Source organism: Polypterus senegalus, chromosome 1 (genome assembly GCF_016835505.1).
Source record: "Polypterus senegalus isolate Bchr_013 chromosome 1, ASM1683550v1, whole genome shotgun sequence".
NCBI lineage: Eukaryota > Metazoa > Chordata > Cladistia > Polypteriformes > Polypteridae > Polypterus > Polypterus senegalus.
The window spans coordinates 320,197,766-320,223,515 of record NC_053154.1 but is presented as its reverse complement, the minus strand read 5'-3'; the positions used below and the strand labels follow the sequence as shown (position 1 = coordinate 320,223,515).

The following is a 25,750-nucleotide window of genomic DNA, read 5'->3' as shown; positions in this document are numbered from 1 at the left end:
GGGTGCGGCAATTGCTCCCCAACTTGACTTGTACTCCCTCCATGTATATTTTATGAAAATCTGTTCAATGTAGTACTTTCACTGTGTAATATCGCAATGTAATAAAATCTGGAGGCAAATGAGAGAGGAAGGAGGATCAGAGAAGTGTGTGAGCATTGTCCAGGATATGTATGAGGGAATGAGGAGTCGGGTTAAAGCGGTGTTGGAGTAACAGGCAAGTAGTTCAAGCAGGTCTGCATCAGTTCAAATAGGTCTGGTAGGTACATTTAAAAGCCTGTACAGCAGCTGTTCTTTTGTCTCACTTACTTGTCTCATGGGACGTTAAAGTGTCTCTCTGAGATGATCACGTCTTGACCTAAAATCTTTTTTATATAACAGATAGATATATATACTGTATATAAACTAGGGGGTTTTGCTCCCTACTCGCTTTGCTCACCCACCCCCAACCCCTTTCTCAGGGGGCATGCTTCACACTCGCCACTTTGCATCTCTGCCTCTCGTGTTGTGAAGGGGGACTGGATGCACGCTAAGGAGATGCGGACGAATCAGCTGCTGGCTTGCAGCTGCTGCTACTGAGCTGCGTGTTCTGCATGTCGCGCTGCGCACAATCATTTAAAAACCTGTACAGCAGCTGTCCGTTTGTCTCACTTCCTTGTGCCCCGGGACGTTAAAGTGTCTCCGAGAAATTGTTTGTAAGTAGAGCGTGACGTGTAAATAGTCTTGCGGGACTTCAAATGAAAGTGTCTCCCCAAGATGATCACGTCTCGACCCAAAATTTATATATATATATATATATATATATATTGTGGAGGTTGACCTGGACACAGACAGGCAGACACCATCACTGTCACCCAAACACACGTTTATTCACAACTCTTTCCAATAAGTGCACCACAAAACCCCCAAAGTCCTGGCCACACAATGCCTTTCTCTCACTCTCTTCAGGCCGCCTCCTTGCCTTCTCCAGCTCAGTCCTCTCCGCTCCCGACTCTCGCCCTGAATGAAGGGAGGTGGCCCCTTTTATCCACACCCGGATGAGCTCCAGGTGCTCCCCGGCAATCTCCAGCTGACACGCCCCAGTGTGGCGGAAGTGCCGGCTGTTCTCCCGGAAGCTCTCTGGGTGTGCCTGATCCTCTTCCCCCCCAGCACTTCCTGGTGTGACGGAAGTGCTGAGGTGACCACGGGCCCCTACAGGGCTGAGCTTCAAAGCTCTGTACCCGTGGTCCCAAGAGCCACCAGGGCGGTCGCCCCCATGTGGTCTGGAGGAGGCATAAGCCCTCCTCCGGTCCTCTTGGGCACCACCCCCAGCCGCATGCCACAGTATATATATATATATATATATATATATATATATATATATATATATATATATATATATACACACACTATGGTCTGAGCACACAACAGAATGACTAAAAACTAAAAAAAAAGTCCTAGTGAGGTATTAGCAAGTGTATTGCTGTTGAAATAAAGTAGCACCAGTGGCATTTCTTGACACACTTCTGCTAAATAACTTGTTTGCTGAAAGTCAAAGAGAGAGGATGTGCAGAATTGTTCATAATGGCACTCAGTTTTGTTTTCATTGTCTCCATTGCTACTACCTCTAGGGGGTCCATAACTGACCCTACCCTTTTGATTAGCTTGATGAATAGATGCCAGCCCGAAAAAAATCACACCATAGTGAAGAAAATCACACTGGCCATCACAAAGCTGCAGAAGATTCAAAGGATGTCACTACCCACATTAAGTAAGAAACAAGAGCCTGCTCTTCTCTTTCTTATATAGTTCCTGTGTGTTAAGAGACCAGTCTAACCTGCCAATGATGTGGACCCCCAAAGCACCTGTAATTGAGAACCATCTCTACATCCACACCCTGAATAGTGACGTAGTGGCTCTTTGGTGTGGAGAAAGTCAATAACCAGGTTTTGCCAATGTTAAGCTGCAGACAATTGTTTCTCCCCCTGACAAAGTTCTCCACCTGACTGCTCTACTCTGCTCTGTCTCATTCCCCTTTATCTACACACATAAGTGCAGGATCATCTGAGAATTTCTGCAGGTGACATGACCTAGTCTTATATTTGTAGTCTGAGGTGTACAGTAAAGGAGATAGGCCTGTTCCCCGTGGTGCTCCAGTGTTGGTCACTTCTGTGTCAGAGGCACAGTGCTTGAATCTCACAACCTGCAGTCTTCCCACAGATGGTTCTTTTGTGATGTGGGATGAAATTGAAGTTGCCAGAAAACACACGTGAACATGAGGAAAGCATATGTTGCACACCGACACTGACAGGATTGTCCCTTCAGAGCCCTGTTGCCACGTTTACCCAACTTCATTATTTCTTTTAAAAATTTTACAGTACCACTTAATTGATTATAAAAAAGCCACGCCAAATTATCACTGCTATATGAATTCAAAATACCAATGCAAAACTGTTGGATACTGATTATTGTACACAATTCTTTGTATGGCCCAAACCTTGGAAAATCAGAATGTTGGTGGGCCAAAGTACAATCATACTAAGAGTTATTATTTAATTGTGTTTAACACAAACCTCTTAAAACAAAAAAATATAAACACATATTATTAGCATAAATATTAGAGCTGTTCTTTTCTAATTATTAAATTGCTCTAAGTACAATTTCATGAAAAGTTAAAAACAGTACAGTATTCCATTAGTCTAACCCGTGCGAGAGGCTTCAGTTCTTCCCGAATTTTCCTGTCTTCAGTGGCGATTGGCGGCTGTCTGCAGCCCTGTGGCGCGAACACGCAGAACGCCGTCCCTTTTCGCGCGCGGCCGCCACCCGCCTAGCCAATGGTGTAAGGTCTTGTTGGTTTCTGCACAAGGAAGCCGCCTTGGTGCCATGGCCAATAAGAGGCGGGGTTAGTAGCTGGTGCCGAACTTTGGCTGCGGCGTGAAGATCTGGAACAAGAAGGAAGCGGCCCGCAGGTAAAGAGAAGGTACAACTGGATTCCGAGTTGCGCGTATCGCGGTAGCTTGAGGTTTGCCAGGTGTGGTTTATTAGTGGAATGTTCAAGATTAACGTGGTTTGGTGTTTTAAACGGCCACTGGGGTTTTGGGCCGATTTCCGCTTAAAAACACGTGTTGGTCAGGCGTGTGCTGAAGGGAAGTCGCACGCCTGCCTGCCTGCCTGTCTGTCTGTCTGTCTGTATGTCAGCGGTGCTAAAAACTTGTTCGTCGAATAGCGCGATCACACTGATGTGCTAGTTTAGCAAAGCGCTAATCGCCTAGGGTGACCTCGTTGGGTTTTGCCTTAAAGTAGTAATTGAGTACTATTAATTATCACATAATCAAAACTCGTGTCGCTTTCTTGCCTTATTTACATGTCAACTTAAGAGCGAAAGTAGCAAACTGACTATCGTTATTTCGAAGAGATTACCTTTGAAAGAACCGTAAATGTGACTTTTTTCCGTTCAGGTTGAGTGGCACCCGCACGAGGAGGCAACTGGGCACGGCAATTGGGCCTGTGGGAAGCTGTGCAGGGGTTTGGGGGTTTAGTTGTAAAATGTTACTTTTTGATGTTGCAAACTATATCTCTAGAGACATTCTCCTTTGTCCTTAAAGCATTGCTCAGTATTCTAATTAAAAAGGGTCAACAAGTCGACTGATAACACGAGCGTGTGGAATGCACAGTGCCCAAATTTAGTTCTAGGGGGTCCATGTGACTGCTGGTTACCTAGACGGTTCAGGCAGAGCGTGAAATATGAAATGTATAAATTAAAATACTGGAGAAGGAGTGAGAGACACGGAGACAAAAATATCAACACTTGTGCTTTTTTAATATCTCAAGTTTATTGACTTAACTCTGTAAACGACTGTTTTTCGTCTCCGTGAACTGTATGAGTAGAAAGAACTGACAAACTATCCTTTATCGCCTTTCATAAGGAACGGTAACTTTAATGTAGCTTTATGTGAAAAGAATTTTCCTGAAATGATTATATTACTGACTAATTAGTTTTGTCGTTCATAATTCCACAAAGCTTTGGAAATTACTAAAATGTATGTTTTAGCAATTTTGCATTCATTAAACTGAAGAGTTTAAGAGGTACACACATTACAGTCTAGTCCAAATCTCTGTCCAAAAAAATTCTAAAAGGATTTATCCTTGTAAGAATAAAAAATTAAATAAATAAATTTCCTTCACTTTTGGTGTTGGTAGAAAATGCATATATTTTGTTCATGGTTTTTAATGTCCGTTTTTTTTAATCAGACAGATTAAATTCTTTTTGATTTGAAGAATGGAGTAAGCTATGGACGAAAATTTTTCCCAATTATGGCATTTGTCATTTTGACACCAATGAAATTGTTCATCTGTTAAAAGTTTTGGAAGATCTTGAGTTGAATTTGCAGGAATAGTAAATTTTTATGCATGTTTATCACCTTGTGTAGGTTTTAGTGGATGTACAGTATTCTAGGGAATATGCTGTTTCTGTTTATCTTATCTGGCGAGATTACTGGAAGTAAGCATTAATATTATTTTGCACAATCCTTGAATACAAATGGATAATGGACATCTGAATTATCAGACATGAGTTACATGAAAATATATTTTTCTTTTTTATGGACATTTTTCACGTCATTTGCCTTTGTCAAGAATCAGCTCTGGGCAACTTTCAATTTGAATCTTTATGTACTTTCTCTACTTAAAACATGAAATTAAAAATCTTTCTTGTCCAGCAATACAAACTGCATGGGGTAAGTAACAAAAAAAAATGCACAGTTTTAGTAGACTGTTGGTTTGAAGCATTTTGTGATATTCTAGGATATCTGTACTATTGACTAGGGTGAATGGCTTTAATGACATTGGTAATCTGTTAATGGTCAACTGGTATGTTGAATTTCAAACGGATCCTTAAATAACTTTTTTTTTTTTCTTTAATCTAGAAAGTGCAACACAGACCAACAAAATCTTCTTAAAGAGCAATTTTTCTAACCGACCCATATCAGCAGTTTCATTGAGGGGTGTTATGAGGACTGAAGTTATGTTTGTAGCTTATTTTCCAGTGTAGTAACACCTTTTGATGCAATTGTGATAATTTGACAGGCAGTCATTTTAAATCAGAGTCGCATCTTAGAAGGAAGTCTGTACCACCTAGGTATAAAATAAAATGATTTGGAATATGATACCATAAACTGTTTTGATTATTTAATAAAATCTCTTAGCCAGATTAAAAAGTGTGTGCCATTAGCACAGTCCACATCAATGGATTGTAATCCTCCTCCTTTGCATTCTTTAAAAAGTTCTGCTTTACTAAATTTTATTTTTTTTAAACCCAAAATGTTTTCATAATTAGCCCGGTTATAATAAGCAAGCAGTTACTTACTTACTCTAGGCTTATGTTTTAGTGTCAATGGAGAAATTACAAAGCAAGGTTTTCTAGATTTTTTTCATAGAATGTAGTAAACATTTCTGTAGTTACATGATGGTTAAAGAAACATTAAATTAAATATCTACTTGTTTTGCACTTTTCATCATCATTAAGATTTTTATTGCACTTTTCCAAGCATCCTGGTAAGCTGTGGGATTTGCGGCCTTTCAGCATTAAGTGTTCTGCTTGTCGTTATTATTCAGATACTACTAAGGTGGCAAGGAAGGTGAATTAATAGGAAAATGATAAAAAATTAAGCATTTCTAAATTATAAATGTAAATCACTTTTACAATTTTTAGAATGTAAAAGAAAAATAAAAGACGCTGTTTCCCCTCATAGTCATAAAGACACAGCTAGGTTGACTTTTTACATTTACAATTGCCTCTTGTATTGCCATCTTTTTTGAACTACCTGTAGTTGATGAAAGGATTCCAGTAGTAGGAGGTGGTTCAGAAAAGTAAATTGAAATCCGTACAAAAGAGTTAGATTTTCTTTGGAGAATTTTGAATAGGGATTACCAGGAGCTTCCCTTGACGATGATGGATCATTCGTGTGAGTGGTTGGTATAACAAACAAAAACATGAGTGGCACATTTAAAATGCAGTAGGCAAGCCTTTTCAGGTCTTTAGTGTTCATACAGATTTTATTCAGGGGAGAAAAGAAACAACGTGGCCAAGACACCAGCAGAATGGTAGGGAGGAAAAAAGACAGACATTTTTGTGAGGTGTACTTTTTCTATGTTTACCTTAACAAAAGTGACATCATTTAAAATACATGACAATCTATGTGTTAGAGGCTTAAATTAAAAGTCTGCTTTCTGGGTAAATTTAAAGCTTTGGGATAGATGATTAAAGCAAGGAAAGTAAGACTTAAAAGAATTTTTTGAGATGAATTGACGCCTGGTGGCTAAAATGTGCGCCTCTAGTCTCATGTTATAATTACGGATGAGAGCCAACGGTATACTTGATCCACGTACACTCTAGTTGCAACTTGCTCCATGTCCCACAACTATTGGTATGGAAGATTTAAATTTTTAGGTCCTCTGCCATTCATTATGCTGTCTGGCTGATGCAAAAGAACAGTACCAGGAGGCTTTTAAAATGTGGTCATTTGAAAACTATTGTTTATCGCTTTGAAGTTATATTGATACCATTTATAAACCTTATCTGAAAATGTTTGTTCACAATGTATGATACAATTTTATAAGCATCAGTATTGACTGTACTATATGTTCAAGATTGGTGTACATCAATTTTCCTTGTAACTACGAGTTCAGACTGATTTAATCTATTTAATTAAATATTGACTCAGTTGAATTTGTATATAAAATTGCTCTATGGAAATTGTAGAACTTTGAGTGAGAACTTATATTGGCCACATTGAAAGCTGTTGTATAATCTGAAACCTGTTTGAATCTTGGCACCAAACCAGGCAGCACTGAGCACAAGGCGATGATCAGCTGTAGACATGGTGCCAGTCCATAACAGGTCCCCTTCACACACCCAGAGACCAATTTAAAATGGCTGAATAACTTAACCCAACTAACTTGGGGATGTAGGAGGGTATCCCACTGGGGACACAATGACTGGGGGGGGTTGAAGATGAAAATGTGGCTAAAACAGATCTGACACTCCTGTTGAATGCTTTTAGTATTGTGATTTCTCAGGAAGGTCACAATGTCAATAGAATGTTTCTAGTCAATTTTTACACTGTCCACGAAAGCAGCAGAAGTCTTGAGGTGCTTTTAGGTAGACGCTTCTACCTGCGTTATAACTTGCCTTTTTTGTTTTAAAACACCTGTACTAACTTGCATGGTTGTTTCCATTTCTACATTCAGCATGGGCTGAATGTGTTGTTAAAGAAAAGGAAACTTTATGTAATGGCTTTCAATAAGGATGAAGCCTTTTGAGTTATTTTGTGATTGATCTATTGCTAATCAGAAACCTTCTGGAATTGGGTTATTTGCAGACATTAATAGAATATTTTTTTGTTTGTACTGGTGTTTTGCTGATATGGATTGGTATGTTCTCCAGCTAATATCCTAGCAGGACACATCGTTAAAGTTAAGATTCCTTTTTGCAATACTCCCAGTACTCGTCTCCATCATAACATTCTTTGCTTGGGTAAAATTAAACAGAAAGCTTTGCAGTAAAGCTTTCAGTGTGAATTTTATTCCAATAAGGCAGTGTTGATGATTGCACAGTCCGTTGAAATGGTGCAGGGCCACTTGGGCTGAGCAAGGAGAGTGTTAATGAGTTTCTTGCAGAATGAGCTGGCTCTGCTGTTCTGGTGATGTGAGAGATTTTCAGCCTGAGTGAAGTTTTTATTCTTCCTGTGTCTGCCAGTATTTATTTTTTTTTACTGGATACCCTGGCTTTACCTGCACAACACAAAAACATATAAGGTAGAGTGATTGATTGATACGTGACTTGTGTGTGTGCTCTTTGACAGCCTGGCAACCTCTCTAGGATTTTCCCCGTCTCCCTGCTGTCCTGAATTGTGGTTAACATGTTAAAGAAATGGATGGTTATCTTGCTTTTCGCCAGTAATACAGAAAGGCTATTGGCCTACTTGACATTGTGAATGTATTAATAGTTGAGGCAGTCATAAGAATTAATCAAGAGTTGCTTATATTCACATTTTGCCTGAAACAAAGCCTTGCTGCTTTTTTTTATTTTAAAAAAAGAACCTATGATTGTAGGCTGTTTCAAGTATATATTGTTTGTGTGTGTGTGTATATATAAATAAATAATATAAAAAAAGCTGATGAAGCTGTGAGAACAAAAATTAAGCCATTCCTGTTTTCCTATGACAGAGGCATACCCTGAGCCAAAGAGGTAGAAGCAGCATACAAATATCATAACTGTTAATTTTTGCACAGAAAGGCTCAGGGACATTCCTTCTGACCCATCTCTTAAGAAAAGGTTAAGTGGTTGCTGAACAAGTCAGTTTGTGAAACCTCTATCTGGCTTCACTGTTAAGTAGACTAACTAACCAGTAAGATGATAGCCTTTTTTGTGTTAGCTGTTAAAGGTTGTAGACAATGATGATTTATCTTTGTCAAAGTGAAAGATATACGGCAGCATAAAGTGTCTTGTAATGGCTTGCTTAATGAAATATTGATGGAGGGAGCTCAATGCTTTGTGTAAATTTGGCAACATGGAATCAAAACATGAAGCCATCTTTTTGCTGAATGTGGCTTTTGTAAATTCCGTGCTTATGGCTTTTGAAATTTTCCACTAAATGCACAAGTATACAAGAGTCTATAAAAACTATTTATCCCTTGGAAGTGCTCACATCTTATCGTTATGCAACATTAAATCACAGTTGATTTAATTTTTTGTTCTTTGACATTGATTAACAAAGACTTTTTAATGTAAAAACAGGTGTATATGAAGTAGTCTAAATTTAATCTCAAACATAAAACACTAAAGGGTTGCCAAATGAGTGCAAAAAATTGCATTTGTATGTGCTTTTTATAATTCTGCAGAACAAATGCAAACCGAAAAATAAAAAAAAAATACTAGTGATATTCTGGCAACTGTTTAAATAAGAGCCACCAAAATCTAAGGCTTTTTTTTTTTTGTCTTTTCAGTCAAGTACTGACAGCTGGGTGTCATTCTTTCTTGGGACAGTGATCCATAAAAAGTTATAAAAAGGAGCTGAAATCCATGCACTTCACTATGTTAATATTTATTTTTTTGAAACTCTTGCATCTTCTAATCCTGGATTGCTTATGACACTGTGAGCAAGACTTGTGTATTGGTGTCAAACAGACACGGGAAGAGCAGTTTTAAGATCAGGAGCAATACCAAATAGTTATTAGGACAGAAACAGGGAGAGAGTAGCGAGTAAAGTTTAAAAAAAAAAAAAGCAGGCAGGTCAAAGGTGGATTTGTTTTATTATTTTGTAAGTTTACAAAAGGTTGCAGTAGGAGACCATTTATATTGTTGCATTCATTATAAAAAGCTAGTCCGCACCTGTGAATTCACCCAGAAAAATGAGATTGCCAAAGTGTCAAGCCAGGGTCCACACAGTTTCTCCTTTTGTTTTCTCCTTTACAGAAGAAGTAATAAGTAAAGCTGACCTAAACAGTTTTAATTAAACCTCATTGTTTTAGGTATTCTGTGTCAAACCAACAGCCACATAAGAGAGAGATTAATTGTGGGACAAGGGGTGTTGTGTGATGAGGCTCTTTAAAGTTGGGGTTTTAAACTGTAGTAAAAGGAAAATCAGAATTATGACTGGTATTTTCCATATGCTTTAACTCTTTCAGGGCAGATGTCTACTGTTGTCAACAGGAGGGGTTGAGGGTGGAAATCAACTGTAAATGGTGACAAAAACTGCCATTATGTTTTAGTTGGATTCCCTTTGCTAGAAGTAAGGTTAGCTTCATTGGTTTAACTGAGATTCCCTGCGCTCGGGTGAGTAAAGGGGAGCAAAAATGGCATTGAAATCTGGTGAGAGATTGAAGTGGAGGCCTAAAGCAAAATACTCCGTGGACAACATTTTGCATATTATCATCGAATTGGACTCTGACATGTCCTGTCGGAATCTGATTTTGATACAAGTGATTTGAAAACGTATGTGAGGTACCAGCATCAGTTGGTCCCCAGCTGGTTGTAGTGCTGAACAGGTTTGTGCAATTGATGTGCCCACGTCAAAGTTCACCTGGGAGGACTGCCACTTATGACAAGAGGTACAAACCAGATTGCTTTGCATGGCGACCAAGTCCGCCGCTGCTGCCGCCTCCCCCCCATGCGAAGACAACCTGGTATCCAGCCTCCCAAACTTGTGGAAGTGTCACCCAGCAACAGACCTTTTATATTGATTTCTGTTTGAAACCGTTGCTTTGTGTGCTTTTCAGAACATTGTGGTATTTTTGGAAAACATTCAGCTATCAGTGTTAGTGAGCAGGTCTTCGCAAACAGTCCTAGATCTCGGGTTTAAGAGCAAATGGGACAAATGCAAAAAGATACTTCTAGGGCACAGGAGAAGTGTTTAGAAAAACTGCTCGGAGTACACTTGTAGATCAAAGAGCAGATGGATAAAAAATTTTGTGAAGGGGTCTGGCTGTAAGATTTACTAATGAACATAAGCTAACCATTCACTTCCACAATCGGGCATTTCATAATTTTTGAACTGCACAAACAGATCAGTAAAAAAATAAATATTGCACCTCTGCACTGCATGTTTGGATTAGGTCAATGCCAGAATCAGTGTGGGTAAAACGAACGTTACTTGACAATGAAATGTCAGCATTTGCTTTTGAACAAGACCTTTTTAAAATGAATGTTATTTAAAGTCGATCATGTAAGTACTTACCTCTGTTTATTATGATACACCTAATCATCCACTGATGAAGTCAATTGGTTTTTAAAGGCCCAAAATTAGATAAGTGGACATCGCCTCTCTGTTGTCAAGGTGTTTCAAATGATTAGTATACATGAACCGAGTAGGACCAACTTATGGTGCAACAGTATGGTGGCCTATCCTACTCAATAATGACAAAAAAAGCACTTCAGTCTGGGGATAGATATAAGAAATCCATGTTACTGAGTGAGAAGCAGCAATGGCTGAGGTTAGAGAGATTTTGGCATGCTCCAATAAAGCTGCAACTAGGGAAGCACCCAGGGTAACGCCTGTTTTGTGCAAAGAGATATCCACTGCTTTAAAAAAAAAATGATGAAATTGTATGTGACATCTCTGCTAGAGTTTGCCTGAAGGCTGTAAGACTCTTCTGTAGTTTGATAAGACCATAATTTAATCCTTTTATCCATCAGACTTTGGTCATAAGCCAAACCGTATAGACTATCAAACTTGCCATACTCGAAGTGAACCATATTGGAGGTATTATTGTGCTGTGAGGATGCTTCTCCATAGCAGGCCCTGGAAGGCTTGTGAGTAGAAAATGAAAGTAGCAAAATACTTGGAAATGCTGGAGGAAAACCTGTCATCAACAAGAAACCTTCACCTTGGAAGATGTGTTTTCCAGCAATCAACCCCAAGCATAAAGCTAAAGCTACATATAGAAATGGCTTAAAAATAACACTATGAATATCATGGAGTGGTAGAGTTGGACTCTGGATTGATTGAGAATGTTCAGTTGCAGTCTACATACATCCTGACAAGTTTGACCAGTTTTGCAAAGAAGAGTGGGGAACAATTGCATATATACAAAGCTGAGATTGAGAGAGACCTGTGCTCACAGACTTGAGGCTGTCAAAGTTTCATCTATGAAATACTGACGTGAAGGGTGTGAATACTTATGCAGTCCTTTGTTTTCTGCTCTATAAAGGCCAGTTTGCAGAGAGATCTTCATTTTGACATTAGTCTCTTAATTGTTATTTAGTGTTTTACAATTTATGGAAACTTCAAAGGGTGTCCATACTTTTTACAGGCACTGTAAAAATGGGGTAAAAGGTGTGCTGCTTTCATACTTCAGAGATGTGCATATTTTTGAACTTGTGTTGTTGAATGCCTAATTTCACTTGTAGCAATCTAAAGTTTATTTTCATTTGTATGATGCATTCTGTGGCCAGAATCGCTAAACATTTTGTTAGGGTCTTTGATTCCTTTACCTATCTTCTAGAATGGTGAGAAAGCAATTTAATTGGTTTGATCTTTTTTTGTTAGAGGGAAAAATATTCTGAAAATGGCAGGTTACCTAAGTGGAGAAGCATGACTATGAGGAGTTCATTAGCCCTTATTTTTTAATACACACTGAATGAGGACAATAATAAAGTATAAGCCAAACAAAAGGTCATGAGCGACTCTCACAAACACAAACCTGTCTATTGGGTCCTTTCCAAGGATAGGAATAGATTTGAATTAATGGTAACTTGTGTGTGAGATCAAACACCATTTACACATTGTGCCCCCAGTACCACATTGCTGCTTTCAGTCCACATACTCCATTTTTGCCAAAATATGTTGGAGTTAAGTTTCAACCAAGAGAAGAGTTCAAGACATGTTTGTTTAAATCTTTAAGTATCCTTTTTAGCTAACCTGTGAATGCCACATGAGTATCCAAATACTGAATTTGTTGAAAATGCTACTAAAAATAATTCTGGTTGACTACTTTTGACCTAAACCAAACAAATTGCCAGTACTTCTGTATGTAATGTGATGTTTACTTCACATAGGCTACTGCTGCTTCCTCTTTCTTGGTGGCTGGCTTTGCTCTTTTTTTATACCCACATAATCGAGCATAAGCTTTGATTACATCTTAATGCTGAAAAGTGTTTTTTTTTTTTATTTTGTATTTGTGACTGGTTGCAGTTAACTGCCGATTAAAACTATCCCCACCACAACTTGAATTTCATAGTGGGATCGTAGATGTTGCACCTATCCTGCAGGGTTTAACTTAATAAAGCATGAAAATCTTGCTCTATTGTCAAGACCATTTAATTACAGAGATGTGCAGTTAGAGGGGACACTAAAACTAAATTTGTAACTGCTAGAAATGAATCTTCAAACACTACATTTTTGTCATTGGGTTTTTGAAGCCATAGTAACATTTACTCTCTTAAATATATCTTAAAATGTGACTAGCATACAACAGTGTTTAGTGGTATGGGAGTGAATTCGATGCTGTCTCCAATTAAAAGTAATTGTTGCACTTAGAGTGCAACTGGGTGGCTAATTGTAGATTAAATCACAGACATAACCAATAAGTCTTATCATTGCATTAAAACTTCAAATCAAAGGCAGTTCAACAGGAATTCTGAAATCTTAAATTGAAATGTTTAATTTCACAAAAGTAGCTTTAAGGTTGGGAAAAATCTCAAAATTGAGGGAGTGATTTTGAAAATTAAAGTATAGGGAGTGTTTGATGTTTGAATTAATTTGACTTGTCCATTAAGTAAAACCAGCAAAACTGATGCATCTGGTTTGAAAAATGTATTGTTCGAAAATTGTATGTCAAAATGAAAATATATCCCTTGCGTACTCTTGGCATTTTCCAGTTTCTAGAGATCAATCCCCCACGCACTTGTTGTTCCATCGGGGGAATCCCTTCCCCCTGTTGCACATGAAATTCAATCCTGGCTCTAAAAAGCAAGGCAGTGTATTTTTGGTATTGTGGAGAATGAATTCTTGACGCTCATCTGCAAGGAAACGTGAATGCAGTGGAGCCAGAAAGAAAGATGATGCATGTGCTAACTACACGTTTATGGGGATAAATTCTTTATCTAGATATAAAGATTACAATATTTTGTGTGTGGTTTATTTCCCCCCCCCCTTTGAAAACCTCTTAAAAAATTTTAGTTCACAGCAGATTCTCAGTTAATGTGGTCTCTTTTTTTTGCTTGTAGTGCATTAATTCACTACAAATACTTTGTGGCTATTGTAGATGATAGGGGGTGATTCCAAGCTATGCCAAAACCCAAATAACATGAGGCAGCAGATAAAATGCATAAGGGAGGAATAAATACAATAAGCAAATAAGTACAAAATTGAGACAAAGGCAAACTTCTTGCTCCCATGGGCCATAACCGGGCAAGTTTGCACTGTTGTCTAACATGTGGGGTGCTTTATGTGCCTTTTCATTCAAAATTTCCATACCAAGCACCCCTTTTACTTATCTGCCATACTTACCACACCTACTAAGCTGTTGCCACAAAGAATCCCTCCTGATTCCTGGTTAAAGCCTAGGCCAGAATTTTGCTTTTGGGTAAATCTCTGGGATAATTTTTTGAGGTCAGAAGTAATCTTGGGAACTACCGTAACTGTATCTAGCGGTCCCAGGTGTTTCCATTCTAGTGGATAGGATGCATATTGTTGCCACCTAAGGATTTAGAGGAACTCCTGTTCATCATGACTTTATCCCCCTAGTATTTATTTTTGCTTGATGTTGTTTATAGTACTCACCGTTTTGAGATTAACCAAACTCTGTAGTGTAATGGGTTGACTACTGTTTAACTGGGGGAAATTATACTATACAGTACAATCCCTCTTAACTGGCCTCTCATTAACTGGCAGACGGATTAACCAGCCTGTTAACATAAAAAAAAAAAACAAAATGTGATCCTGAGTTGTTCTTTATATGATAAGTATGCACTTCCTTCTTTCCTGGAAGGTGAGGAGGCTTCTGCGCTCCGTGTGATTTCCGTTTACATATTCCTTTATGAATTTTCCATGGTGCCTTCTTTCTACCTGGCGGCTCTCCTGCTTCTCCCATCAGGCTTCGCAACAGGGGAGTCGCCCTACTTGCAGTTGTAGCTGCCTTCCACACTGGTCCGGTAGCCCTCCAATCCCTGGTTACGTTGGGCTCCATCCGGACCGAGACTTTGGTTCTTTTCCCAGCGGCCAGGGGCGCTCACGCTGAGGCTAAACCAGCCCAAAGCCTCCATGACTGGCGCTGCCTCTCAATGGTTTGTCTTCAATACCGGTCACTCCTGCTCCGTGATCGCTCAGCTGTAGCGACCACTTTCTTCAGCCCCAAACATTCATCTGCAGGGGTTCACCTCCCAGCTGCCTGCCTTTGCTCTATCGAATCAGCTTGCTCTCGCTCGCTGTCTTGCACCGGCTTTCCTCGATTTCCTTCTCCATTAACCTCCTGTTCTTACATGTTCTCCCCCTAGCCACATCACGCTTCTGTTTATTACGGGGACAGATGTGGCATTTAGCAGTTCCCGGGAACAATTACAGATGCGGATGACTCCTCACCTGTGCACTTAAGCTACGATCGGCCACACATACTCGCTAAGCAGCGAGTGCGGCTATTTATTTTAAAAGTGGCCTTTTTGATATGAGCTGTGGACCCGCTACACCACACTGTCTAGTCGTTGTACAAGAAAAAAACCAGTGTGCAAAATCATGGATGATGCCTTGTGGATATGGTTTCTTCAGGAACGTCGAAGAGGTACAGTACATACCTTAGAAATATTTTTCTACATGAAAATAGGTATGCGTCGGATTATCTGGCCAAAGCAGCAACCGGTCATGGATCCAGTCCCGAGGTGGCCGGTTAAGAGGGATTGTACTGTATTGGTGTATATGACAGGCAAACTCTTCAGGAATGGCCACCCTTGCTGGTGGACTTTTTGCCAGTTCAGCTCATGATCTGGCTCTTTCTCTGTAGATTTATTCATTAATTGATGGAATGCTTTCTTGTTCTGTTGTTTCAACAAGACTTCCAAGCTCTGTTCAACATTTAAATTGTTTCTGTAACACAACAGTTCTTTCTGGACCTAAATACTACCATTTTATACATATACTGCTCTCTATAACCTGTAATAAGTGTGCTTTAAACTGTGCTCTTCCTCAGACGTGTTGGCAGCCGAGCTGGTAATCACATTAGCCTACACAGTGAAAAGGGCACAGTTGAGAGACATTATATGCTTGTCAGAGTGTAATAGTGTTGTCATTAATGCTCACACTTTACATTTTACAGTGCTAAACTAAACAAGGCTTTTAAAAATGAATGTTTAAACCAGTTTGACTAAAAATGCATTCTACATTTTGCATTGTACAGTATTTGTGTTTTTGAATGTAAAATCAGTTTATCTGCCCCCAGATTTTTTTGACTATGTAGTTTTGTGCTCCAGCATGATTTCATTATGGAGCATTTAGCAAAATGGCCTATTTGCTAGACTACTAATGAAAATTACCACCTGTCACTTTTAGAGCTGCTGCAGTCTTACTTGAGGAGTATATTTACTTCTGTTAGATTGGTGAATGTTTGCTGTATTCACTTGTAGACCCCAACATCCTTTGGTAAATGTGTTCCAAGTAAGAACCTAATAATTGGAAAGCCATTAGTAACAGTTTTAAAATAACTGTTTGACCAGTGGTTTATCTGTCTTTGTCTTGAGGTAATGCAGCATTTTTAGAAACAATTTATTTTGCAGACATTTTTTGATTATCATTAAGTTGTAACCTGGCTCATCAATTTGCAGTATAGTAAACTTTTCCAGATCTTGCTGATGATCAGTAATAATCATTAAATAAAACTTAAGACGTGCTTGTATCTGCACAATGAAACAAAATAATTGATAATTTCTCGCTGTTAAATTACCTTTGTGGCTGAAACTGAATCCTCTTCCCAAAGGAAAACTATTGAGAAGCATTGTTACTGTTAATACATATTTTTGTGTGTTTATTAGATAGAATGAGCAATCAAAACAAGGAGAAAAGGATGTGTTAGTGGATTATAGTATATTATAATGCTCTACCTGAAAATTTAAATGTTACTTACCATACGTTTGTATTAATGGCCACCAATAATTTGATTTGTGGAATCTTGAATATAGAATTTTTTTAAGATCTCTATACTCCTCTTAATTATATATATCTCTCTTATGTAAGTAAGCATGTAGTATTTTTGTATGTAACTCTGATCTAATTTTTATTTTATTTTGATAGTGTGTAGAGTACTTAGCCATATCATTGTATGAAAATGTGCTGTAGAAACCTTGTTGCTGAGATAACAAAGTTCTTGATACAGGCTTACGTTGAGACAAACCTTGAACAAATGGCAAACAATATAAAAGTGTCCATTAAAAAAAATGTTAATCTTCTCACTGTATCCAGTCATATACTCAAAAAAAAAATAAATAAATAAAAATTTGAATACATATCTTTTTGCTTTAAAAAAAAAAAAAATTCCAGAAAATTCTCTTGTAAACAGGTATAACGGGTGATCAAATGGAGTAGAGCTTTTGAATTGAAGACCCATCTCTCCCCCTTTTTGTTAGGCCACAATGCTGTATTTCCCTTTATTTTCATTGGCAGTTTGTGGGGTAAGGAGTAAGAGGTTAAAAAATGCAAGTTTTTAATGAATAATATCTTTATCTGTCAACCCTCTTACTATTGTTTATATTTGAATTACATGTTTTTACTTTTTTCTGGGTTTAGCATTTTCTTGTACTACAGCATTTCTAAAGAATCACAAGAAACAATTTGTGTTGAATACTTTTTGTATCTATCACAATTTAAATTAATTTTAGTTAACTTTAAAATTTCAGAAAACTTAAACTAAAGGACAAAAAGATTGTAGGCGTGCAGTGAATGATTGTGGGTTTTTTTTTTTTTTGTGAAATCCCTTGGTTACTAGTATGGTGGTTCAGTTTATTTATAGTCCGTATTTATTTATTTTTTTTTTAGTTTCCTAATGGATAAACATTTTTCTTTTAAAGTCATCTTTTGTTCCGCAGCCAACTTTCTTGACGTCACAATCAGTTAAGTTTTATTGACTTAGAAAACGTTAAGCTGATTAGTTTTCGTCAAGGACATTAATGCTGTAACTCGGATACTGAGATTTTGAATTAGACTGGCAATTGATCATATCCTACTGTAGGTTTCTTTGGTAAAAAGGAGACTGAGGACATATCTGACGAGTAGTGAATTATAAATTCTTATTAAAAATGTTAAACTTAAGTATGGTGTAGAAAAACTTGATTAAAGGCTTGGTACCCATTTGTGAAACTTGGCCATTATTAGCTAAATTGCCACTTTCATTCTTTTGTCAAGTATGTCAGATAAAAAGTTATGTTTTTTTTGAAGAAACAAACTAATTTCCCATAAAATTTATCTGCTGCTAAAGTGACCAAGATGTTGATGATAGTAATCGATATGATTTAAGATTTTAATGCAGCTGGTTGCCCTGTGTTTGTTTTACCAAGTAATGTACCTGGCTGAATAATGTTTTTTATCTAGAATTGTGTATTCTCTCCTCTGGGCTATGTTTGCTTATTAAACTTAAGCACTGACAATTTGACATACCAAAATAAATACAGCTGAACTTTCTCCTTTTTGTGTTGCAGTAAAACCGGGCACTGTTCTTGCAATGGATTGTGACAAGACTGGCCACAAAGGTAACTTTGGTTTATATACATATATATAAAAAAAACAAACCAAAATAGCCTCAGTTTAAGCAGAGTTCTCATAATTCAGAAACAATTGATTTCCTAATGCAGCTCATCAAGTTGTTCTTAATGCATGATCCAGTAAGCTCTTATAAATATCTCTTCTTCCAAAAAAATATTTAAAATCTTTGCACTTGGTGACACCCTCATTCATTTAAATTACAACAGTGGATGCTTTTTCCCATGATTCATGTATGACTCTTTTTAATCAAAAGTAATAATTCAAAGTCAATCCTTGCTTATGGAAAGGTACATGTGACTATTATAGACTATGAGCTCTTTTAATTTTCATATTTGTGTGCAGTTTTTGTCTTCTAATCTTGCATTTTTTGGGTCAGTCTCTTGTAAATGTATTTTTTTTTTAATGTTCTGCTTGTTACAACATGACATGGAAGAGTCTGTCTTTGATTACCCATCAGCCTCCACTGATTGCAGCAGCTTTATGAATTTTAGTGGGTTGGAAGGGCAGTAAATTAAATAACCTGATTCCTACTTTATTTGTCGTCTTGTCAAATATGGATTTGTTTGCTTTGTTTCAGAATCAAATTAAAGCATATTGTAATTGTGTAAAATTTTCTATAATGTTAAAATAAGAATTGATGTATTTGGAATTTTATTAAAATACTGAAAATTTAATGAAGTGTTCACTCACTTTGTTTTAACAACCTAAATTAGGGGAAGTGTTACCTTTTTATGATGGTTTGTGAATGAGAGATACATGTCTTACATTTTGGAGAGAAATACGTTATTTCATCAAACTAGCCAACCTGCGGCGTACCATACGTCGCATAATCAGGCCGGTTTTTTAATGATTTTTAACCACAGGGAGAAAATTAACATTTGAAAAATCGGTAATGTAAGAAATCAGCAAGAAAAGCAACATTGTAACAATGTACGGAATGAACCAACACACAATCGTCCGTGACTGAAAGCTGGCAGACCGCCATCACGCCCTCTCATTCAGTAAGCACTGCCTGCTCATGTGCCCACCTCCAACTCGTCACTTGAGTCGTATTTGTCTTTGCACAGTCCAGATGCACCTGTGACTCACAGACTTTTCATTGCTCTGTGCGGTTTTGGCTGCTTTTCTATATATAATCCACCAAGACACCCAAACACGGTAGTAGCGAGGTGGGAGGGGGGGTGTGTACAAAGGGTAGGGATGTAATGCCTCACCCACGCCTCTCTGAGCCGGGTAGAGGCACGGTCAATCTCATGCATAATTATTTATTGAATGCTAAACACTTCTGGAAAGACACGACGCACGTTTGTTGCGAATGCGAATTGCTGTATGTAGCGTGTAAAACAGTTTGCTATGGTGCACACGGTCGTGCATCGTAACCAAAAACTCGGTTTATAAAGACTGCTTACTTCATTGTGTTTTAACCTCAGTTGTAAAGGATTGTTTTAAGAATCCCATGGTATACCCCTCGCAAACCGTTTTACACGCTGCATATGGCGATTCATCTCCGCGAGAAACATGCCTCTATGAACGTTCAACGTGGTTATAGTTGGTATAAGAATGGACTCCCAATTGTTTTTGAAGAATTGCAAAGACGACCTATGAAACAGTATATGAAATGCGCCCTAAGATCTTGAAAAGTGACTGAAACCAAGATCAGCCTTTATAAGCATCTGCTTGAACATGGTCACCGGTAACAAACCAAATAAACACTGTTTTATCAGATTTAGTTGCTGTTTCTTTGCTGTCATCATGTGGGACTTAAATGCATTGCATTATACAATCAGTTTTAATTTCTTTTAAAATGAAGGCTTAAACTTGAATTTTTTTTCTAGTATTTTGCACTTCACTTAAAGAGCTCAGAACACTACAACATGTAAGATGCCCAGAAATGTATACATACACATTTTTTCATAAATTAGGTTGTAACACACCTGTATAAATAAATATAGATGAGTCTAAATTTACTAAGTATGTTGGCAAATGAAAATGGATAAACATAATTGAAGTCAACCCAGTCCATCTATTTTTTAAGGCGAATCAGAGGGCACTTAAGCAATGTACCATAGTGAGGGTAATGCTCAGACTGTGACAAAATATCAGACTTTGGCATTTTAATATTTAATAGCTTTCAGGATGCACAATGTTTTCCAGTTCCATTTTAAGTCATATCCCGCTTTGTGCTTGAGTACTATTGAATGTCATCTATAACGGTCTTCATATTTGTGGGGTTTTGTGTCAATGCCACCCATGAGAAACTGAGATCCACGAATATTATTGTTCTCACTTAATGCAATTTTAAATGTTTTTTCACGTCGGTGAATCCAACTAGTGTATGGTATATCTGCATCTTTAATGTTGAGTAAAAGATTTAAATCTACAGATAAGTTTAAAATAAAGTTATGCCTGTCAAAAGTTTTAGATCACCTCTGTTTTTTCTTCAAATTTAATCAGTTGAAATGCAGTGAATGACCTAAAATGGTGAAAAGGTAAGCGGTAAGCTGCCAGAGGTTTAAATTCAAAGTTTAGGTTAGCAAAAACTGGGTAAAAGGAAATTTCAAAATATTACAAACTATTAAAATACCCGCGCTTCGCAGTGGCGAAGTACTGCCGTAAAGTTTTTATTAAGAAGAAAATTAAACCTTTTTAAACTGAGGGATAATATACCAATAATTATTTGTTAAGCATCTTTTGTATATCACATTTTGAGTTCGGCCCTCCGGTTGTAATGTGACCAAGCTGTACGCTGAGCTTACTCTTGAGCATGCAACATACAGTTGGCCATGTGAACAGTTGATTCAAATCTCACAGTTTGGATTGCTGCTGTCATAATCGGTTTGAGTTTCATGGTTTGTTTCAATTACGACAGTATTTGCAGGACTTGTTGTGTTGAAGTGACATTTGGCATCTGTCAAGCATTGTAAGCATCCAGCTTTTGAGAGTTGAAACATTCATAAACATCAAAGTGTCCACTGCTGAAATCGTCACCTGTAAATCCAAGATGTTTAAGAGGCATTGCCGGTTGTCCAAAGGTGTAAAATATTTGGCCATTTTGGTACACTTGAAAGCGACAACCGAACAATTCAGCGGCAGCCATCAACTCCCATGCAGGACCATAGGTGAAGGGCTTAAGCATTTCACTCTTCTAGTGCTCCTGTGTAGTCTAATTAATTATCTCCTGTACCATCATCAGTCCACACCTTGAACCTGTCCCAGTCATTCAATACATAAGACACAATGTTCCTCCGGATATCAAGAGTGAGCCTGATATGGCCGTGCAATATGTAACACAGAGAATGGAAAAGGTAGGTGCCCTCTCTGGGCATGGAAACCACTCGGTAAGTGACAGTTCTTTGATCGATGGTGATCACCTCGATAGACATGTTAATGGGGGTACGGTTAGAATTATAAAGGAAATGGGTACCTGAACAATGTAACGTAAGTCTAAAATACCTAAACAATAACTATAATCGTAATAAACGAACAATGAAACAGCGGAGAAGCAGTGGATTAAATAAAAAGGCTGTAGTTATCAGCAGGGAGACATGAATCCCATGGCGAAGCAAGGAAGGGAATGTAGAGACCGGAGCGACGGACGGCCTTATATAGGCAGGCAGCCAACAATGTGGGAGGCGTTGGGATGGGGGAGCTGCAGGTTATGGACGTATATATGTACGTAAGTAAGAGTCAGTGTTGGGAACCCGCGTACCAAATTACTTGAAGATGGGACCATAAGTAACAAAGACTGTTGAAAAGTTCAATATGGCAGCCGACAGTGGCATCATACCACCGAAACAAATACGTACATTGGTTTCAGTTAGTGCAGGGAAGCTGCCTACCAAATTTCGTTAAGATGGGGCCATAAATAAGAGAGTTCAACATGGCGGACGTTGTCTACCGTTATGACCGTTGTGCGTAGAATTTCGAAATGAAACCTGCTTCACTTTTGTAAGTAAGCTGTAAGGAACGAGCATGCCAAATTTCAGCCTTCTACCTACACGGGAAGTTGGAGAATTAGTGATGAGCCAGTGAGTCAGTGAGGGCTTTGTCTTTTATTAGTATAGATGGGCTCCTTCAGGGAGCATATAATAGGTTACAACCTACCGATGTACTGTAACAGTTAAATTAAATGAAGCCTTGTAATTTGAAGCAATCAATTGGCACAGTTGTCCCAACTTCTGCTGATTACTTAAAACTCCTCTGTCTTTCTTAAAGCAGAGCTGGAACAGACTGTTACTACACCCTCTGATGTCCTACTTGGGCAATATTCCAGTGATAATGGGAAGAAAATGGCAATTAACAAATGAAATGAGACAGAGCATTATTACCCTTAGAAGTGCAGGCCTTTCATTTAAAGAAATTGCTCAAAATCAAAATGTCAGTGAGTCCAGTGGTGGTCTGCACAATCCAAAGGAAATTAGAAACTGGAAGAAACTCTGATGAGATCTTGCAGACTTGCATTCACAACCCATTCAGAAGGCCAGTTTCTGAATGTCCCAAGCTTGCATGATGGATGCCTCATAGCACAGCAGCTTCAAGCACAACTCAACAGTGGTCAAAAAAAGCAAGACTGACTCTACTGTGAAGAGGAGACTGTGTGTTGTAGTGTTCTGCATGGATTTCCATAAAAACGGAGGTGTTCTAAAAAGTTTTGACCAGTAGTGTATACAAGGTTCAAAACTTGTATATATTCTTACAAAGCAAAAAAAAGTGCAACTTAACACTCATAACAGTTACACACATGCAATGTAAATGAATGGAGAAAAAAATCATGTACCAAACAAGGTTATTGCTTGCTTGTAAATGACGGATTAGTCGAGACTAAGGTTTCTTGTTGTAGGTTTGGCATATTTTTACATTGAAGAAATATTGCGATAGAAAGTTGGAGTTAGAAAAAAAAAGTAATTCTGTAGCATTGCTACATGAAAAGAACTTCAGTTTCCAGCAGCCTCAGAATCACTATACCACTAGGCAGCTTTCAGCTGTTTACTCTGGCGCTGCATTTAAAACAGAATGGCATAAGAAACCCGGAATATTGATAGTTCTGTGTGTCTGTTAGTATATCATTTGGATTACTATTACCAATACCCTAAAGGATTAAATTGTTTTTCTGGATTTGTGGTGTTTGTCTTGTGCCTGACCTTTTCCTGTGATTTTGTTTGGCTTGAAAGTCATCTGAGGGCTTGAGTAATAGACATCAACCCGTCAACTGCCCTCTGCGAATACAGATCTTACAAATACAGAGACTGTCCAGCTGCAGACTATTAAGATTGCTCTAAATGTTTCTTGTCGTCTTTTTTAAATAAATCTGTCACTGGTTCTGGCTTTTGCTGCCATTTTTAAGTTGTATGAGGTGTGAAGTGTTACAGGGGTCATTACATGCTTCATCACTGCTGAATCAATTTAATATTAGACATAACAGTTTTTTGCATTCTTTTTTTTTCATGTCTCTAAATTGCATCTGTTTATAAGAAGCACAGAATATTTTCATAATAAGTCTGATAATTGAAAATACATTTAAGCTATAATCATGTTTAGTTTTCATTTTCCCATATTTACAGTATTCTTGCTGATAGGGGCTGTGCTCATGCATTCTCTCAATTTCTTAATTATTACTTTCCTTGAAATGGATTTCTATGCATTTAAATTTTATGCTAATCTTTGGGTGTAAGAAATTGTAATGTTACAACTTTATTTCTCAGGTGGTAAAGTGGCTAACCAGGTCATGCAGAACCCCCAGGACTTGGCAAATATCCAGGACAGACTTGATAGTGTGTCCCATACTCCTTCTTCAATTATTGAAAAGTAAGTCCTTGAGTCAGTCTATACTGCGTACACCTTGTTTCGTTGATTTAAATAATTTAGTCAGAATTTTTAAATGGGAGAAACTGTTTCTTGGTGACATAAAATAAGGAGATACTATAGGCCAGGCCTGGTAAACTAGACATGTGATCTAGTTGTTGGCTGAGTTGTCGCTTTTGATTCTTTTGCATTCATAGAGTAAATGTGAAGAAAGGGATTGATATTAAAAAAACTACTGCACAAGTAATCTTGTAACACTCCGAATGAATGGAATATGAGTGGTCAAAGAGTAACATACGACACAAGGCTAAACTCTCAAAAGGTTTTCCCCTTTGTTTCATGGCCAGTACATTTCCATTTTGCCCTGTCCCACTGTATTGGATGAATGCTGTGATTTATTATTGTGCTCCCTGTTGCCTAATCTTTATTTTGAAAATTAGATCCACAGGTCAAGTGTGCTAATCTTGAGCTACTCTCCTTGTCTTTCATGCTATATTAAAGGAGCATGATAATTCTGACACTCCTATAGCACACGAGGCTTTCAGCATTTTCGTCTCGATCTCTTCTACACCCATCCCACGTCTTATCACTAAAGAGCTTTTTAACTGTTACTATGACATCATTCACAAAAAGGGAACAATTTCGTTTAGGTTTTTGACACAGTCTTATCCAAGTTTTCTATCTGTCTTCCAATAATTTTTTCAGTCAAGATAAGCATGTGCTGCCTCTTTCTGAGAATGTTATTTTAATTACCTTTCAAGGATAATTTAAATGGTTTGTTGAAATATCTAAAAAATGGCCAAAATTCATGTTCCATTGTGTCAGTTATCCCACACATAGATCTTCATTTTTGCCTCTACTGCAGCTGCAGATTCCTTGGGCTATTGGCATCCCTCTCTTCATATCCAGAAGCCAATCTAGCTTAAACTTGGTCAGTTTCTTTCATCTCCTGGTCATAGTTTAATGCAGCCTCCACTGCCAAGATTGAAATGCATTTAGACTTCCTGACTTACTAGACTACTCCTAAACAAAGACACGTAGTATGTTTGTTTGTTTTCATTATTGAATTGTTAAAACGAAAAATAACGAGTAATCGAAAAATCAATATATTCACCCAGACTTAAGTAGGATCGATAGAGCCCAGGAACAAAGTTGTGTGATATGTATTTTTTTTCTAATTTGTAAAAAATGCTTCACTTTAAAACACAATTTTATGTGACTACTTAATATATACCATAACTGTGAAGAAAATAATTTTTACTTGGAAAATACTGAACTTATCCTTTTTAAATTGAAACGTTATGCAAGAGAGTGCATAGTGATCTTTAAAACTTCCTTCATTATAAATATATACTACAGAGATACAAACAAGTTGCATGTACTGTGGTGTAATTTTTAATTACAAAAAAAAATTTTTTTTTTGTGTGTTTATTTACACTTATTTTAATTGTATAGCCTAGTAGGTTGGGTACTGTTGTGATCAAAGTAATATTAAAATGCTATTTTTTTTTTCCCCCTTCAGCTGTACTAGTCACAAAATTTTATTGGGCTGTGTGGTTTTTAATTTTAGTACCATTGGATAAACTGTACATTAAAAGGAAAAAAAATTTACACAAATGGTAAAGTTCTGCATGGATAATAGCACTGCAATTTCCAGGTAGATGAGGCTGTTTTAGTGTGCAGTAAATCATGGCACGTCCAGTTTTCTCCTAGCCCGGTTATAATATTTT

General features: G+C 37.7%; 1 protein-coding gene across 5 annotated transcripts in view; it reads left to right on the top strand.

Moving 5' to 3' along the window:
- The window catches only part of nap1l4a (nucleosome assembly protein 1-like 4a), a 66,766-nt gene that overhangs the window by 3,718 nt on the left and 37,298 nt on the right, over positions 1–25,750 (top strand). For 2 of the 5 annotated variants that reach the window (XM_039736971.1, XM_039736978.1), the window contains exons 1-3: positions 4,631–4,712; positions 18,155–18,205; positions 23,921–24,023. In XM_039736971.1, the coding sequence (XP_039592905.1) occupies positions 4,646–4,712; positions 18,155–18,205; positions 23,921–24,023 (221 nt within the window). In that variant the 5' untranslated portion in view covers positions 4,631–4,645. Of the gene's footprint in view, positions 1–2,849; positions 2,957–4,630; positions 4,713–18,154; positions 18,206–23,920; positions 24,024–25,750 lie in introns of those variants that run through there. The other 3 variants (XM_039736988.1, XM_039736997.1, XM_039737007.1) reach the window with 3 other exon arrangements.